Here is a 19,677-nt window from a genome sequence, read left to right on the forward strand (position 1 = left end):
TAATAGGCGCTATATAAATGTTTATACCTTTCCTTTCCCCATCCATCACCTCTTGCTTAGACTATTGCAATAGCTTCTTAATTTGAGTCCCATCTTCCAATCTCCTCTCACTCCAATTCATCTTCCATCTATAATCAAATGTATATTCCTCATCCCTTCCCTACTCAAAATTTGGCACTGGCTCCCCATGGCTTCAGCATGAGGTACAATCTGTCTCCCACCTACTTTTCTAGTCTTAGTTCCCATTACTTCCCTTTGTTCCAGTCAGACTGGGCTGCTAGCTGTTCCTCGTGTACTACATTGCATTTCCCACCCACCCTTGTGCCTTTGTATAGGCTTCCCATGTCCTTATTCCCTCTTCACTTCCCTATACAATCATCTTCTTACTTCAGTCAGTTCTGATGTCTGTCCGTATCCTGGACAGACTTGGATAGATCTTGCTCAGTTCTCCATTCTCTCTCCTTGAAATGATTTTATATATCCTGTCTGGGCTTTTTATTTCCTTGTATGTATATTCTCTTCTCTCTCTCCTCCTCTCTCTTGTAAAATGTAAAAAAATTTTAGGGCAGGGACTATTTTGTTTGTCCCGATCTCCCTCAGTCCTGGTGGCTTTCCTCTGAAATTATCTCCAAATTGCCCTGTTATGTATCTTGTGTGTACCTAGCATTTCCGGGTGTTTCACCCATTAAATTGTGATCTCTTTAACTACAGGGACTATCTTTCCCCTTTATTTGTCTCCCCAGTGCTTGGCCCAGCACCTGGCACAGAATAAGTGCTTAATCAATGCTTGGTAACTGAGGCTCAAAGGGCATCTTGCTAATAAGTGTCCAAAGAAGGATTTAAACCATATCTCTTCAATTCTAAAGCCTTTTCGTAAGCCATTTCCTTTTGCACTTTTTGTTCTAGCACGTCTTTCCTTTGGGCTTTCTCTCTCTTTTTATTTCCTTCTTTAAATCTTAGACTTCATAAATCCTCTCTGCTCCTTCTGTACACCCTCCATGTGTTCTCTTTGGGAAGTTCTAGTCCTTTATACATGGTGGGAATTTCAATCATGTCATCCCTTCCAGGGCCTAATGAAATAAAAGATTTTCTCAGTATTTAGAGGAATTTCATACAACAGCTAGTGGTTGAAGATGTTTCTGTTTATTTGCTGGTTTACACTTTTCCTAGATCCCCAAACTGTACCATGGAGATAACTGTCTCCTTCCCCAGTGCATCAACCTGGACCTAAAGGCCGTCTAGAAAGAGAGTGGGGAGACTTGGCTGTTTTGCCAACTTCCTTCCTTTTCCTTCCACTAGATGCAAGCATTCTCTCGAGTTCCATCTTGGCTAGATGATCTCTTTCTGTCTCTCCTGTGGTTTTTCTGAGCCACTTCCACAGATTCAATTCCAACTTTGATGTGGATGACTTACAATTTTGTATTTCCAACTGGACATCATCTCCAAGCTCTACACCCATTTTTTCAAGCATCTGCTGATTGATGTCCCCCCGGCACCTCCAACTCTATACATTTAAAAAGAGATTCTCACAGTCTCCCATGAAGCCTGCTTCTTTTCTAGTATGGATGGTGCCATCCTCCCAGTCACTCAACCTTGCTACATCAAGGCATCTTCTATTCCATTTTTCCAACTTTGCATGCCCATTAAGTCACCCAATCCTATCTGTTCTGCCTTGGAGACACCCTGCAATTATTTCTTCCTTCTAGTCCCACTGTACTGACCTCTTTCAGACCTTTATTATCTTCTGGGCAAGGAAAGCAGCCTTCTACAGTGAAAAAAAGCTCCGGTTCTGGTGCCAGAGAACCCTGCGGGGTTCAAATTTTACCTTTGCCACTTAATACTTGTGTGATGTTGAGCAAGTCACTTAATTCTGATGAGCCTCTGAGCTCCATTCCAGATTTGGGATCTGTGATCTCTCAAAGGTTCGTTCAAGTGATCCCTTTCCCACAAAGCCTTTTCTGATTCCCCGACTCCTTTCCTGATGGAAACATTCTCTCCTCTTCTCTTTCTTTGTATCTTTTAAGTTCCTACTATAAGGCACGTGTGTCATGTATTACCATTTCCCCCCCAGATTGTAAGCGAAGGCTCATTGAACTCCCTTTTCCCTTTGACCCCCCTCCCACCACCAAGGCACTCTCCCGGTACTTGCACATGTTAGCCATCGAGGAAACAATCATCATAGAGAAGTGAAAAGGGTGTCTCAAAAGAAGTTCTAATCACATCCGAGGTGATGATCGTCACCTTCTTTGCTTCTGTGCGAGGGAAATGGCCACACTAGAGCATTTTCTCATGGCAGCCAGCGCTCTGGGGCCAATGCAAGAGACAGAGCTCTGGGAAGGATGCAGTCAATGGGCTGGCTTCTTCTGAAACCCTGCCATCCGGATGACCTTGATCCTCAGGAAAAGTTGACAGAGGCAGTGAAACAAGAAACTCATGAGTGTGGCAAGGGCTTGCGGGCTCCGTTCCAGCTTGTGGAAAATTCCAGGGTACGGATTTGGCAAGAAGCGGCCTCCAGACACACATCATTTGCAAATTCAGTTGTTAAATACCTTCCATTCTTGCCTGAGCTCCCTGGTTGCTGTGGGTGGTTAAAGAACCCGCTCCGTTGCAGCATCTTTGGGGAGGCTGTGATAAAGGCAAGGCAGCATTAGCAAGGATGAGATTTGCTCTTTTAAAGAAAGAATGGAAGCAAGCTCTTGTCTCTGTGTTCCATGAAAAGATACGCCCCCTGAAGTGAGCTCGGAGCCCCTGCCGTACCTTGTGTGTTCTCCATGAAACTCGGAAGATTGGCTACTGCGAGAGCACGCGGAATGGAAGCGCTTGTCTTTCCACAGCTGTGTCACTGTCTCCACAGGGTCCTGAGTTAGCCCAAATCTGCATCCTTTACTATGGCGCAGGTGGACGTTCGGAGACTCGTAGGTCTACACTGGGGGTCTTGACCATTTTTTGGTGTTCAGTGTCTATATGACCCAGCATACCTGGAGTCAGGAATCTGGTTTCAGACACTTGATTGCCGTGCAACACTGGCCTCTAACTGCCTCTTCTATAAAATAAAAGATTATAATAGCCTCTACCTGGAAAGGTCATTATAAGGATCAAATGAGAAATTACTGTAAAGTGCTTTCTAAATCTTAAAAGTACTATGTAAATGCTGGCTATTGGTATTATTGTGCCAAGCACCCCTTTGGTGGGATGATGATGATACCCATGGACCTCTTTTAAAAATAATGTTTTTTTTTCCCAACAACCAAAAAATACATTGAAAACAAATTATGCTGAAATAGAGAAACCAACATATATTTTTAAAAAGAGTATCAACTCCTAGTTAAGAATTTGTATTCAAGGGATTACAGGGAACTTAAAGGTTATCCAGTTCTCCCTCCATTTTACAGATGAGGAAACTGAGTCTGATTAATTTAAGTTTCTAGTCCAAGATCATGCAGCTGATGTCTGGAGGTTGGATTTGAACCTGGGGCTTTTCTGGTTCCAATTCCAATGTTCAATCCATTTCTCTCTGTGTAAGTATATTTTAGGATTATCCTGCAGTCCCATTTCTTTTTTTTATTATTTTAGCTTTTTATTTACAAAACAAATGCATGGGTAATTTTTCAACATTGATCCTTTTAAAACCTTCTCTTCCATTTTTTCCCCTCCTTTCCCCATCCCCTCCCCCAGATGGCAGGCAGTCTCATACATATTAAATATGTTAAAGTATATGTTAAGTACAATATATGTATACATTTTTATGTTATTTTGTGCAGCGCCATTTCTTGCAATGAGTTCACCCAATCACTTCAGTCAGCACCCCCCGTCCCCAGCACACAGACACACCACATCTATCTCCATCCCAGCTCTAGCTGCGCTCTTCCACATCATCCTCGGCACAGAGCTCTCGGTGGGCTGAGATGGCTGTCACTGACCCTTCCCCACCAGAAAAGCCATGTTGGATGATGTAGATCCTTTGGAGGGGCTCTGGTGTTTGAAACATCGAATGAAATGTAATTTAGAGAGAAAGAAAGGCAGCACGGGAGCACAACAAGAGCACCAGGAAGTCAGAAAACTGAGGTCTAGAGCGTAGCTCTACCACTCACTTTGAACAACTTGAGCCCTCTGAGTCTCAGCTTCTCTATCTGTAAAATGGGCCCGGCAGTTGTACCCTGCCCATCTGACAGGAGGAGTTTGAAGAAAGTGAGAAAATTACTACATAAACCGACAAGTTTTTTATATTTCTCCATTGGATAACTTAAACGGCTTGAATCGTCCATGGGAACTGCAAGCCCAAGCGTGTTTAAAATTAATTGCACTATGAAATTATCCCGATCTTAGTTAAAGGTGCAGCATCCTAGCATGTGGGGAAGACTCCCTTCAGCAGTTATCCCCCGCGTTCCCTCAGCTGGGAGAGAAATCCACTGCGGACGATCTCATTGTGACTTCTTTTCCTTTGTGGCTCTTTCAGAAATGTGATGTGCTCTGGGAAGACTTCCACCAAAAGCTAGTGGACGGGTCCTTGCTCACCCTGGATACATACCTGGGCCAGTTTCCTGACATCAAAGTACGGTACCTTTTTTTTTTTTTTAAGGGGGAGGAGGAATGAAATGGCTATTGATCTCTGGTTGGGGGGAGGGAAGAGAAGCATGATGGGGGAAGAGGAAAGAGACAGAAGGGGAAGAAATAGACCATGTCCTACAAGGCAAAGCAGAAAAGGCAGGAATTGCCTCCAGCCTGAGTCCCCTGCCCAGTGACAGCTTATGGCACCATGGCTCAGGAAATCTCATTTTCTCCTTCATTTCATCCCCTGGAGCTTCAGCTTCTTGAGAGGAAGCTTTTTGAACCCAGAAACATAAAGGCATAGACTGAGCCAGTTCCTTGCCCACTATACCACACTGCCTAGCTACCGAGTACCTATAATTTTGCAGAATTATTACCTTTCTTATAATTATTTTCTCCCTTCTTCGACATGGAAGGAGGTTACAATCAGAGCACAAGGATCCAAATTCTGACTTTGCCTCTTGTTGCCAGTTTGACCTTGAGCAATTTGCCCTAGCTAAGATTTAGCTTGAATGGCCTCTGCGGTATTTTTCCTGGATTAGCCCAATCACAGCACCCATAATATAAACTCCCAATGCTTTTCTTTTGAATTGAGTTAATGCTCTGTTTGCCCAGCGAATTTCTCCGTAAAAATAGTAAATAAATAAATTGGAAGTAATTGGAGCTGGGGACACAAAAGAGTCGACTGTCTTCATGGCGGGTCACCGGTCCTGGGCACCTCTCCCTTGGCGTCTTCATCTATTTGTAACACAGCAAGTTGCTGGGGAGTGGTCCAAAGGAATTCAGATGGAAACTCCCCTTCAGAATTCCGCCATCTTGGATGGGTGCCATTGGCTGGCAAATGCCCAGAGCCCTTAGATAGTAAAAGGAAACCCTTCTCTATATCTTTTTAGGGTCTCCAACCCCCATATTCTAACCGCCGCCATTCCTTAGCAGACAGTTTTCTTGGTTGCTGTGGACCAAAGCTTTATTCTCTATTGACCAAAGTTTTCAATCAATCAATGAACATTTATTAAGCACTCACTGGATGTTTGGCACTTTGCTAAACATCGGGGATTCAAAAAGAGGAAAAAAGACAATTCTTGGCTTTAAGGAGATTTCAATCTAACGGAGGAGACGACTGCAGATTAATAAATACAAAGCGAGCCATATAAAATAGGCAATAATTAACAGCGGGAAGGTACAAGGAGGAGAAGGTGGGATTTTAGTTGGACTTAAAGGAAGTTAGAGAGATTTGTAGTTGGAATAGAGTAGGGCAAACTTTCCAGCATGGGGGAGAGCCACAGAAAATGTCTAGAGCCAAGACATGGAGAGTCTCCTTCCATAGAATAGCCAAGAGAACTGTGACAATGGATCAGTGACGAGTTTGTTGCTCTCTAAGTTATGTCTGACTCCCCATGACCCATCCACCCCCACCTTGTGAGAGTTTGGGGGGGGGCAAAAATAGTAGAATGGTTTGCCAGTGAGTTCTCCAGTGGATTAAGGCAAACAGAGATTTAAGTGACTTGCTCCCCAGAGTGTGTGAGCCAGCTTTGAACTTAGACCTTCCTGACTCCAGGTCCAGTGTGCAATCCATTGAGCCACCCAACCACTTCCTTATGCTAACTTAGCTAGGATGATCCTATGAAAGGAAGTATTCAGACTGCCTATAAGTGTTTAAAGTGTTTCTAGCCTGATGGATCTCACCAGATCTTGAATTTCGGGGGACATGGCCGTTGAGAACCCAGAGTCTGTTCTACTCCATGATGAGACATCAAGTGAAGGCTTTAATGGAGGACTCCTCGCCCTCTCCATTGGAGTCCATGCTCATTATTCCTAGCTTTGGATATCATATATTGGGAGATAACCTAATTTGGGGGTAACTCACTCAACAAGCATGTATTAAACACCTGTAGCATAGCACTAAGTCTTGACAATTGTCTAGGATAAGAGTCTAGAGGGTAAATTATACGTTCTTCTTTATTCCTCTCCTCCATAGAAGGAGCACTGGACTTAGAACTGGAAGCCCTGATTCAAAGTCTGGCTCTGCTCCTTCCCGCCTCTGAGACTTTGGGCAAATCACTGACTCTCATTGGGCGTTGGTTACTTCCTTCATAAAATGAGGGACTTGGATTAAAAAGCTTCTGGACTCCTGACTCTAAATCCTTTTCTGTCTTTTGGACATTTGATGTCTATCACCACCAGAGGGAGCCTGGGGTGAGGAGGGTGAATCCCATCACTGAACCTAGTGCTATATTGATTAAGCAGCTGTGTCAGAAATACTCCCCAGGTGGGAAAGGTAGACAGCACACAGGCGAGAGGATTTCCTGGAACCTCAGGCGGTAACCCCCTTTGCCCTTCCTCTGTTTTCACACCAGCCCAGGAAGCTCCTGCTCAGAATGATAGAGTTGGACCTTTTGTAGGCACACAGCTTCCTCTGGTGATCCGGAGCCGCAGCTCGACTGTATCCCATCCTGCTCTTTCCCTGTTAGAACATAAGCTCCATACATGTCTGACCTATATTGGATTGCTTGCTGTCTAAGGGAGGGGACGGGGGAAAGGGAAGGAAAAAAATTGGGAACACAAGCTTTTGCAGGAGTGAATGTTGAAAACCATCTATGCATGTATTTTGAAAATAAAAAAGCTAAAAAAAGAAAAGAGTGAATAAGTGATAGAACTGTGGGGGGAGGGGGGGGGAAGAACATAAGGTCCGTGAAGGCAGGGATTGTCTCATTTTTTCTTTGTGTATTTCTAGAACTTAGCAGAGCACATGGCCTATAATGAATTGAGTAAATATGCTTTCATTCATTTTTCATTTCTATTTCCTATCCCTTGCTCTTTCCTTCTTTCCACTCATCTCATCTCCTTTCCCCTCTTAAATGTCATGCACACACCAGCCTGTTGTTATTTACTGCAGCTGAGCTGGAGGGGGGTCTGTTGTTTCCATAACAACCTTGCTGCACTTTTCGGTGTATCCTCTGGTTGCTTTGATGGGGTCTGCCAGCTCTGCATTCACCTGCTCCTTATTGGACTGTTTGCCCCTATGAAAGCTTCCTATGGGCTTCTGGCCAAGCTCATTGATCATAGAAAATAGACTTTTCCCCCCCTTTATTTATTTATTTTAAACTTAAATGGAAAATAGGAAAAGGAAAAAAAAAACTTTGACATGTATATAAGAGAACATAAGAGAGGACTCAGACTGTAAAGCAATAAATTTCCATTTCAAAAACACCTATATAACAAACACTACACATCGGGGTCAGAGCTGTCCATCTTTTCTTTGCTCCATTGTAAATTTTCTTTTGTTCCCTGTTGTGCACTTGTTATTTTATTCTTTCCTCTTTTTTCCCAGAAGGCTACAATAAAGCATATATGTATACACACATATAAACATATGCATACACATCACATACATACATATACACATGCACAAACACACATATACATAGATACATATATATACCTACATATGCACATATATACAGACACATATATAGATATCTATAATCATATACACATATACCTGCAGTCTTTTAATGTAACTACTGGTGAGTCTTGTGTGTTTCTAATTTCGGTTCTGTTGTATTTGAACTATTTTCTTTTAATTTGTTGCTCATAATATTTTCCTCTTGACCTGGAGATTTCAGAGTTTGGCTATAACGTTCCTGTAGGATTTCCTCATGCGATCTCTTTCAGGTGATGATCAGTGGATTTTTTTTCTATTTTTTCCCTCTTGTTCTAACATTTCAAAATAATTTTCTTCAATTGTTTCTTATATTGTTGTATCAAAATGTTTATTGTAGTTTTCAGTAATCAGTAAGATTATTCTTATACTTTCTCTTCTTGATCCATTTTCCAGATCAGTTGCTTTTTTTATGTGATCCTCTCACAGTCTCTTCTATTTTTTTCATTCTTTATATCTTCTTCTTTAAAATTCTGTACCTCCTTTACGAATTAGCTGACTTTCTTTTCATAGTCTTGTTTTTGTTGGCTTGTTCTAGTCTCTCTCATTTGATTTTTAAAGTTTTTTTTGAGTTTTATGAATTTTTTATGCATGACCATTTGTCTATTCTTTGGGGCAAGAGAGGCTTTTTTTGCTTCAGTATTCTCTGAAGATGAACTCCAGTTTTCCCTATTCCCATAGTAACTTTTTGTGGTTGAATTCTTTCTTCTTTGAACATTTTGTAGCAGATTATCAGAGGATTACCCTCTAGACCTGGGATGTGGTGCCTCTATTCTCAGGGCCTCCTTCAGTTCTCCCCCTCTGTCCTGGAAACTTTACCCTCCTGTATATGCCCACAGACAGTGGAAATCCTGTCCCACTTTTTCTGCACTCAGCGATTCCTTCTTGTGCTGGTTCTTTCTTGCGCAAGGCCACATGTTGGCAGTACAACTGGGCCTGGTGTCCCTTATAAGTAGAAGTTCCCTCAGTCTTCCCCGCCTCAGATGTCAGGTTCCCCACACTGTCTGGGAGGTGGGACAGAGGCTACTTCCCATCCAAGCTAGCCCCAGGCCTTGCACTCATATCTGATTTGGCAGAATTCACCTGAAGGTATTTACACTTCGTACAAGCCAAATCTCCATCCCAGTGTCTTTCTTCTGCTTTTCTCTGATTGTCCCCAAAAGACTTCTATTCTGTCCCAACTGTTGATTTTAACTGCTCTACAATTGCACTATTTTGGCTTGTTTTTGGAGGAGATGTGGAGAGCTTGTAATTCTCTGACCTCCTCCATCATCTTTCCAGAATCCCAAAAGTCAAATAAAGTCACACGGGCAAATTCTCTGATTCCCTCCTGCAGCCGAGAAGTAAAGGGAAAAGCAGCAAGTGGCCCCACTGAGATGTTATTCATCTGAGTCCAAATCCCACGGTCTCTCTGCTAGTCCAAACTGCACCCATGCCACGGGAGAGATTCCTCAAGAACCCCAACTTCTTCTCCCATCCTGTATCCTAGAGATGGCTTGCCTGACTTTCCATAATAGTTTTTGTTTGATGTCATTAATACGAGGACAATCCAATAGGGAAACACCTTTTCCCAAGGTAGATCAATAACTGAGCTGCTCTCTGACTTTGATTCTTAAAGTTATCTAATCACATTAGGTGATTGTCTGGGATCACACCGAAAAAGCTGCTTCAGATGCAGGATCTGAACTCAGATCCTCCCGTCTCAGTTCTCTAGTCACTAAGCTGAGCCGGGTGGATTCTTAGAACAAAGCTGACTGTGGCAAATACCCTGGAGGAGCTCTACGTTCACATCCTTGGGTCTCTCCAGATCTCGCCGACCCCGGCACTATCCAAGTGCCTACAGTTTTGTTACTCAGAACTTGGCTGCCAAGCAATAGTTTCAGCCATTCGCGAAGCTGTGTAGTGTCTATGGAGGGGCTGCTCCAGGGACAGGGAGAGCACGTAGCATAAATGGTGGATTATTTAAAATAATGAAGTACCAGTGCTTTGCACACCGGGCTCAAGTCTTGCTTATTGCATGGTGATTGAATTTGGGCAGAATAAATGAGTGGGCCGGAGGTGTGGCAAAGAATTATGACTTAAGACCCGAGGAGAGATTTTTCAAAGCCTGGCACCACGAATCCCATTGCAGTCAACAGGGAACGTGCTGCTGAAACCTCAGGCAACTTTCAAAATATTTATTCCAGTCCATGAATAAGAACCATGACTCAGAGCTCCTCCGGGCTTCTGCCTTTGTCTTCCTTTGTTAGATGGGATCGGCGAAGCAGCTGGTTCAGTTTGCAGGATGAGGCCCTGTCAACCAAATTCATATTCCCAAATGGAACAGACTTCTCAACAGCTTGGTCCAGTCAGGGAGAGCCGTGGGCACTTCTTGGCAAAGGTCACTGTGATCCTGTTTTGGCTCCTGGGCACCAGCCACCAAAGATGGTTTGGCAGGGCGAGCCAAGACACACTCTTCCAACGGGCAGCTATTAGCGGTTTCCTTTTAAACAGGCTCCTTTGTGTTCTTTGTGGGAGAAGGCCGCTGATCAGCTGGAAATGCCAAGGAGTTTTAATTGGGCCTGACTGAAGGAAAAAGCCGAGTGCGTCTTGTAAAAAGTAAGATAACATTGCTTGACCCCTGCCCTCGGTGATGGATGCTTTGAAGAAGGCCTTAGAATCCCAGATGGGAAGCGGAAAGGATGAAGCTGATTTTAGGAATGAATGAAGTAGAGCTTAGAAGTCCAAATGAGGGGAAGTGTATTGTGATAAATGTCGAGTCTTACGTTTGATTTAAAAATAATCAGCATCCCAAGAGGAAGACAAAGGAGACATGGATAAATGGCCTTATTTCTGAAAATAATTGGAGGGTTGGAATGGATGACAGACTCACTGTGAATCAGCAGGAAGATGTGGCCACTCCGTCAGCCAAGGCCATTGTGGATGACATTAAGAGAGGCTGCGAATCTGTAAAGAAGGAGGTGATGGGACTCCCACTCTCAGCCTTGGTCAGGCCACCCCCAGATTATTATGCTCAGTGCCGGGCCCTGATGTGAAAAGGGGTATCACTTAGTAAGTGTCAGACTAGCGCAACCGAGGTGCTCAAGGGCCTTCAGTCCATGACACACGAGGGTCAGTTGAAGGAACTGGCATATTTAACTACAAGGAGGGAAGACTGAGGGAGCAGAGGGCAGGGTAGCTGGCTTCTGCTTTTCACAGAGCTGTTGTGTGACACTTAGTTTGGCCCCAGAGGGCTGAACTTGGAATTATGGGTGCAAATTCCCAAAAGATCAGTTTCCCAGCTATTTGTGATTTCTAAGCATTCATAGAATCATAAAATATGAGGTTGGATGTGATCTGGTCCAACCCATACAAAAAAGTAAGGCCCCACCACCACATCCCCCATGAGTGGGTTCTAGCTCCTGCTTAAAGACCTCAAAAGAGGGGCAGCCAGTTCTCTCCTGAGACAGTCTTTTCTTTATAAGGGAAAAGTTCTTAATAATTAAAACTATATAATGGGAGAAATGAGCTCCTTTAGGAGGTAGTGAATGTTCCTTCACTGAAGTTCTGCAAGGAAAGACTAGATTATCATTAGTCAAGTGTCTCATAGAAGGAATATTTTGCCTAGTACCTATAGCACTGAAGTCCTTCCCGACTCTGAAAGGATTTGATTCTGCTAAGAGGAGGCAGCTTGATACAGTAGAATCAGGCTCATTTAGAGTCAGAGGACCTAGATTTGAATTCTGCCACCACTTCCCTGGGTCTCAGTTTCCCCTCTGTACAGTGATGGGGTTGGACAAAATGGGATTGGCCTCTAACACTCTTCTAGTTCTCTGCCTGGGAACCTATGAACCTCCTCAAAGTAGTGCCCTTGGTGTTTATTCCAGTGTGTGCAGATCTCATTTGCAAATGGACTTTAGCCAAGCAAGAAGGAGATTTTTTTCAGTCATGTTTTGTTTTTTACTCCCAGACAGTCCTGGTGTAATCTCCCACTGTCTTCATCAGACTTGCCTCTGAGTTTTTTCAGCTATTTCCAAAAATCAAATCCTCCCTCAAAGAACGAAAGTGGGTCATCACCGAGGATGCTCCAAGGGCCATCCTGCAGGCTCAGAAGGCAGAGAGGACCTAGAAAAGTCTTTTCAGAAGGGCAGTCTCATTAGCATCATCTCTGCTGGGGGGCTGCCTGAAGGGGGCTGCTTAACAGAGGAGCTGATCATTCAGATCTCTTGAAGCTCCAGTAGACAAGTTACTAAAATGAGTCTCATTCTGTTTCAGGTGTCCCTCCTGCTTTAGGTTTTGAGCTGTTTCTAGTATCCTTGACCTGGTTTAGCACCATATCTTGTATTTGGGTGTAGTCATGGAGTGTGAACATTATTGATGGATGCATCTCTGGGAAAGGACACAATTTGGAAGCACATACCCTGGATTCAAATCCCTGCCCTGATCCTACCTACCTGTCTGACCACAAACAAGCTTCCCTTGGGACTCAGTTTCCTATTTTATAAATGTCAGACTACATGGGCTTTAAGGTCTCCTATTTTGCACGAGATTCCCCACCATTAGTACCAACTGGTTGTGCTCAGAAGGTGGGAAGAGAAAAGAAAGGACAGAAAGCAAGAATAGCAGGAAGTTGGGCAGGGGAATCTAAATTGGTTGAAAGTTGGTTGAGGAGGAAAGGTAGGAAAACACCATAGGAAAATATGGATGGGTAGAGATTGGCTCATTGCCACCATTAACTTATTGCCAATCTTCTGCCCTAGCCAATCTTAGGTCATCGTCATCAATCACATCTTGCCTTCAGATGATACGGAAAGGGATATGGTTTAATCTATATCTGCAGGAGGCAACAAGAAGTGGGATGTCCAATTATTACCTTGCTTTTCTCACCCCAGATCTCAGTTAAAAAATGCTTCATCTATTCACATTATCAAACATATCCTCCATGTTTACAATCTGTAGGTACCAGCCATTCATTGTGCTGGGAAATGGGGATATCAAACCAAATATATTCTACTCTCAGAGACCTTCTTCTGGACAAAGATCAACATAAAACGTCATCATCATTTCCAGTCTTAAAGGACTCATTTCCTGTCATGTAAAGTCGTACTACTTAAGAATACTTGGGTTCAAAAATCAATTTCACAAGGATGATCTATGGGAGACATGACACAGCGTGTATGCAAAAGATGTAGGGATTCTAGTGCACTCGAAATCCAGTGTGACTCAATGACACATTATGGTGGCCAAAAAATCTGGTGCAATTTTATCCCGAGAGAGAGAAGCAGATTGTCTAAGGCTAGGAAGACCCTTTCTAGTTCCCTGCTCACTCTATACAGCTAGAACCTTGATTTAAAGGCTAGTTATTGAAATGTTGGAGGACTTTGGATGACTAGAGAGCATTGTAGAGGAGGCAATCCAGATCATGAAGTTCATGAGTTCTTTCTGCACAAGGGCTGCTGGAACGACTTGTGGATGTTTACCCCAGAGAAGACTTGGAGCAGATATGGTTGCTTGGAACATCATTATAGGGAGGAGGAATCAGTCTTGAGCTGCTTGGCTCCAGAGGGTCAACCAGACCTGAACTAGGAGCAATGGTGAAAGGAGAATCTTCCCAATAATTAGAACCACTGGAAGGTGCAATGAGCTGCTTTGGGAAATGGTGAATTCTCCTTCAGGGGAGGTCTTCTAACAAAGGTTGGATGATCATTTGTTCACTATATTCTAGAGCAGTGCTGCTTACACTTTTCCCCACTCATGACCCCTTTTCACCTGAGAAATTTTTTATGTGACCCTGGGTATATAGGTATATAAAATAAGTATTCAAATCAAACATTTAGTGATAATAAATCATAATTTCCCAACCCTTACATTGAATTATAAGATCCCATATTGGGTTGTGAACCACAGTTTAAGAAGCCGGTTATGGAGGATATTCTTAGTCCTCTGTGGGCAGTGTGAATTGTTTCTGTAGCCTATCCACTCTCTGATACTCTGCTACTCTTACCCCGGTGCCTTTTCTTTCCATTTTTTTTTCTTCAAGCCAATGTACTCCCATAAGCCTTTGCTGAGAAGTTGCTATGATTCCCTGGGAAATCAAGACCAAAAAAAGAACCATCAACTTTAACCTTCAAGGAACCTGTTGCCTCTTCTTTCTTCCCCTGGTTATCAGCTTCTACAAGTAGACAGAGGAGCTAGTTAGGTCCACCTTGTTCTTAGGGTTTGATCGTTTCAGTAAAGGCCCAATCCTCTCTGTTGGCAGATGCGTATAGCCAAGAGGAGCCGAAAGCTGGTGGATTATGACAGTGCCCGTCACCACCTGGAAGCTCTGCAGAGCTCCAAAAGAAGAGATGAAAGTCGCATCACAAAGGTAAGACGTGCTGGGAGGGCCCACGTAACTCTTTCAACCTCCCCTTGAGACCTGGATGGCTTTGTGGGAAGAATCAAAGCCTCAAAACTCTGTCTAGAATCCAGGAGCATCCCAGGCTTGTGTGACTGCTCATTTCTAACCCGCTGTAGGAAATGAGTATATTTCTCGCATTATAACACATTGGTCTGAGACATTTAGACAACCGATATCTTGGTTGAAAGACATTATTCAGCTGTGAAAATATCTGCTCTACCATCTACACCCAGAGAGAGGACCGTGGGAACTGAATGTGAATCACAACATAACATTCTCACTCTTTTTGTTGTGGTTCACTTGCATTTTGTTTTCTTACTCATTTACTTTCTTTTTTACCTGATTTTTCTTGTGCAGCAAGAGAATTGTAGAAATATGTTTACACATATTAGATTGACCATATATTTTACCATATATTGGATTGCTTGCCATTTAGGAGAAGGGATAGGGGAAAGCAGGGGAATATCTGAAACACAAGGCTATGCAAGAGTCAATATTGAAAAATTATCTGTACATATCGTTTGAAAATAAAAAGCTTTAAAAAGAAAAAAAGAAAAAATCTGCTCTGCTAATCTAACACTGAGGGAAACTGAATTTAGGACTGGGATTTGTCCAATGGGGGCCAATTTTAAGCACCTACTGAATTTAATATAATGTCTCTTTCTTCAGTTCCCTTCGGGGTCTCCTCTGGTTAGATCCTTTACTTTCTGATCAGATTGATGGGCTAGCTGGCACATGGGAAGCAGGGAGCCAGGACCCCATCGCACCAGCCGACCTAACTTAAGATGAGTTTTGTAAAAACAATTTTGGCATCTAACCCAGCAAGCCGGATGCTTCGTCCCAAAGTGCCCAGCTATGCTGGTTTATATCCACGTGGTTGCATCATTTTTTAGTTTAATGGAAATAAATAGACATTTGTTCCTTCTAGGCAGAAGAAGAGTTTCAAAAAGCCCAGAAAGTGTTTGAAGAGTTCAACATTGATTTACAAGAAGAGCTTCCTTCACTGTGGTCTAGGTAAAGCCATTTGTCTGAACATTGTCAGATAGAACGTCAGCACCAAGCGGGTGGAGATTTTTGCCTTTAAATCCCTCCGGCCTAATACAGTGCTTGATAGGAGATTGTTATTATTGTCATTTTAATCAATGGATAATTAATTGATTGACTTTCAAAGAAGTTAAACCATGTCCTTTTGGGAGATTTGCAAAAACTCCTTATTTCTACAAATAGATATCTACTAAAATTACCTACTCTTTGTGTCTAAATCATCTTTCTGCCAACCAAGGCCAGAAGCTTACCATCTCCCCTCCTGAGAATGTGATTATAGGGAAGAATTCAGTTTTTCAGTTTTCTGGACAAATCTGCAAAGATGGAGGGAGTTTCTTCATTGGGAATTCTCTATGTCTGTGAAGTTACAGATCAAAGAAATAGATGTGTATGTACATACACCCTATATGAGGGAAGTCAAATTGGTTGTATTGATGTTTGATATTAATCTTTTAATGTAACATTTTAAAGAGAAACTTCATTAAAAATAAATTAGAAACAGTCGGAAATACAAATCCTCATTTTGTCCCTCTCTTTTTTTTCAAAACTTGGATGGGAATAGAGTAACTGAAATGTTTCCTTAACCCTTATGAGTCCCCTTGTTATTGAATGGCCCCCTCTCTCAGATCTTCTCCCTTCTCTTTTTGCTTCCTCCTGGCAGGCGGGTGGGATTTTACGTCAATACCTTCAAGAATGTGTCCAGCCTGGAGGCCAAGTTCCACAAGGAAATCGCTCTGGTAAGTGACAGTAATCATCATTTCCCGTGTGAATTGGACAGTGGACAGATCTCTTCTGTCTGGAGGGACTGGCAGGCATGGGATTCCCCCCTTGCCTGAGACTAGGTCCCTTTCTGTTAACTTGGCCTAATTCTTCATTGTTCTATTGGAAGCATATTTACAGGGGAGACTTGCAGCTTACTTAGTGTTCTCTGCCTGAAAGACTGAAAAGATGTGGCTGATGGAGAGAACTTTCCTAGATCTTTCTTATTTCCTAAAGAAAGATAATAGAGGCCATGCTTTATACTGATTGTAAAGTCATCGATTGAGACTCAGAGGGGGGAATCTTAGGAAGGCTCCTCTCCCCACTCTTCATTCAACATATGAGATAATAGATTAAGAATGCTGGGGAAAAGCTTGAACTGTCCCCTTCTGTGGCCCTCAAAGGGCAGCTGAGTTTCCCAACGAAGATCACTCGGCCGCCATTGCTCAAGCGCATCCACTGATTGATCGATTCTTAAGATTATTATTAAACCGTGTGCCAGCCACATTGTGCCCCCACCTTCAAATCTCTCTCAGTGCCCTCATCTTGCAGCCATCTTCACCTGCCTGGCCCTGGTACTGTGATACACGTGAAGTTTCTCAATCATAAACTTTTTAAATTTAATTTTTAATTTTTTTAAAAGCTTTTTAATTACAAAACACATGCAGGGATAATTTTTCAACATTGACCCTTGCAGAGCCTTCTGTTCCAACTTTTCCCCTCCTTCCCCCCACCCCGTCCCCTAGCTGATACGTAGTCCAATACATGTTAAATATGTTAAAATATAATCATAAGCTTTTATAAGAAAAACATGAGCATTCTTGAGTTAGGACAGGAATAATTTCCCTCCAGTGACAAGTGCCTTCTGTCTCCCTAGCTCTGCCACAAGCTTTACGAGGTGATGACCAAGCTGGGGGAGCAGCATGCGGACAAGGCCTTCACCATCCAGGGAGCCCCCAGGTAAGTGACTGTCCACTGAAAAGCCCGGGCATTCCCAGGAGCCTCATTAAGAACCCACTGCTCCCACACCCCAAGAACTCACACTGATTCTCCACTTAAAAAGTCTCTTTCTCAGGTCATATCTTGACCCAAAGTTACAAGAAAGCAATAAATGAGTGAATGAAAGCATGTGTTAAGGGCTTGAATAGACATTTAAAAACCAACACAGCCCCTCTTCTCAAGCTCCCGTTGTAACCGAGGGATGGTCCAGTGGCAGGGCAGATGACAGAGTCTGTGGTACATTGCCGCCTCAGGTCATTCGATAAGCCCTAGGGGGTGCTCAGGGTCCATCGTCAGATGACAGTGTCTGGGGATCTGAAGGATGCAGTGTCAGCATAGACAGCAAGCCTTGCTGGAAAGATGGCAGATAGTGAGACCCAAATGTGTGAGCAGCCATGTCCACTCAGTGGGGAGCAGAGGGGCCTGGCCCACTTTCCAGAAGCAGGCTCTTTAGGTTTCCTCTGCAGGGCTGGGGAGGTGAAGGACAGAAAAGGGAGAAGGAGGATTGGCAAGAAATTTGACAGAAGGGTTTCCTACAGTGCCTGCTGCTGCTGGGGTTGAGCAAGTAGGTGGACCTTCCCTTTATCCCTACAAATAAAACTGGAAAGGAGGAGCCAGATAGGTGGAGGCGGGTGGGGGGACCAGGAAAAAGCAAGAAAACAGAGAGAATGCAAGACCAAAATAATCAGCAGCATCAAAAGTTTTCAAGAGGTTGAAGATTCTGATGAAGGAGAGAAGGACATTGTATTGGGCAGTTGAGGGACCCCTGGTAATCCTTAAAACATCCATGGGGTAGGTTCAAGCCATATTAAACAGGCCAAAAAAACTAAGTGAGAGTGAGAAAGACACCCCCAAAATAGGTGAATCTGAGCCATGAAAAGGAGAGATCTGAAATGAAGGAATGGGGAAATAAACACTTATTATGCACCTACTGTATGACAGACCCTGGGCTAACTATTTGAGTTGGAGTGTCAACACACTCCAAGCTGTGTTCCTGTGAACTTTGTAAAGACAAGAGAATTCTGTCCATTTTTGTAAACAATAAGGAAGATCCAGTAGATGGGAGAGATTTAAAATGAGCGTGAGTGAACATAAGGAAGTAGGAAGACATAGGGTCAAGGTTAAAGCAAGTGAGCTGGATTTGGCTAATCTCCACTGAGGCACTCAGGCTAACACACTTTCTGTGCATCTATTTTTCTGCCCCAGTAGCATCCAGTCAGCCTCTCCCTAGATATGTCTGCAATGCCTGAGAAACTGAGGCAAGATAGAGATTAGAGAGTTATAATATTTTATTTGAAAGGGAGAGATTGCACTCGGGGCATGCTACCCCTGGAACTGATGTCCAAAGCATCCGGCTCCTAATGTAGTATGTCCTATGTAGTATATATACACGTGGCTCCAAGCTACCACAGAGTAGACTGAGGCAGGGGTGAAGTCAGAGCACTGAGAGTGGGAATAGACTATCAGTCCAGTTCTGACAGGGTAGGCACCAGACATTTAGATAAGATGGGATCAAGAAGAATAATGACAGGATGGGGGAGGCACTGGACATTCTGATAAGTAGGGAAGGGCTAGGGTCATGATGTCTAAGAAAGAAGGATCATGATTAGGCGGGAGGGATGGTGTTGCAGGATTGAACAGAACAATTAGGAACTGAGGCTGAACGATTCAGGGAAACCGAGGCAGGACAATTTAGGGAAATTGAGGCAGGATAATAAGAGGGAACTGTGGCACAACATATCTAGCAGCCTTTCCCTGTGAGACATCGGCATCATCTACCATTGATGCCTTAGTTCTTTCAGCACCTGAGACAATTCTGGAGAGAGCTTTACACCAATATGGCAACAAGCAGCATCTGCCTGAATCTGCAATGTCCCATCTTCTAAAGATGGCATCCGTCCTTTCCTGTGTCATAGGGTTCAAATAAAAGCAAGCAAGAGCACTGAGCTAAGAGGATCTGAATTCATATCGTATGTAGATATGATCATGTCACTGAACCTCTTTCAGTAACAAGGGCTCTGGAAGAATGTTTCTTTAGTCTTTTTCTGTGAAATGTAATCCATAAGAGAAAATCCAGAATCAGTCAACAAACATTGTTTAAACACCTACTATATACCAGGCACCAGACCTAGTTAAATAGTAAGGATGCAAAGAAAGGCAAAAACACAATCTGCACTCTCAGAGTCCATAATGTAATTGAGGAGAGTATATGTGGACAACTATGGACAAATAAGATATGGACAAGATAAACTGGTGAGATCAGTGGATCTACAGTGTGCTCCCTCCCTCAAAGAATTATTGTGATGACCGCGCTAGCACCCAGGACACCCCAGAATCAGCCAGAGTCAGGATAAGCAAAAGTCCTTAGTCTTTATTCTTGGTCTTTAGGGATAGAAGTGAACAGGATGGAAGCAGAATCTCCGCAACCATCTTTTTCAAAAGTGACCCTGGCTAGTCTTACTCCATGCCCTAGTCCCTCCTATAGTCCTCTGTATACACCAATCAT

At 43.3% G+C, this 19,677-nt stretch overlaps 1 protein-coding gene across 2 annotated transcripts in view; it reads left to right on the forward strand.

The window, feature by feature from the left end:
- The window catches only part of AMPH (amphiphysin), a 184,780-nt gene that overhangs the window by 110,349 nt on the left and 54,754 nt on the right, over positions 1-19,677 (forward strand). For both annotated transcript variants that reach the window (XM_051978706.1, XM_051978716.1), the window contains exons 5-9: positions 4,457-4,552; positions 14,229-14,336; positions 15,298-15,383; positions 16,075-16,150; positions 17,050-17,132. In XM_051978706.1, the coding sequence (XP_051834666.1) occupies positions 4,457-4,552; positions 14,229-14,336; positions 15,298-15,383; positions 16,075-16,150; positions 17,050-17,132 (449 nt within the window). The remainder of the gene's footprint in view (positions 1-4,456; positions 4,553-14,228; positions 14,337-15,297; positions 15,384-16,074; positions 16,151-17,049; positions 17,133-19,677) is intronic.

The sequence above is a fragment of the Antechinus flavipes genome, chromosome 1, assembly GCF_016432865.1.
Source record: "Antechinus flavipes isolate AdamAnt ecotype Samford, QLD, Australia chromosome 1, AdamAnt_v2, whole genome shotgun sequence".
In the NCBI taxonomy this organism is placed as follows: Eukaryota; Metazoa; Chordata; class Mammalia; order Dasyuromorphia; family Dasyuridae; genus Antechinus; species Antechinus flavipes.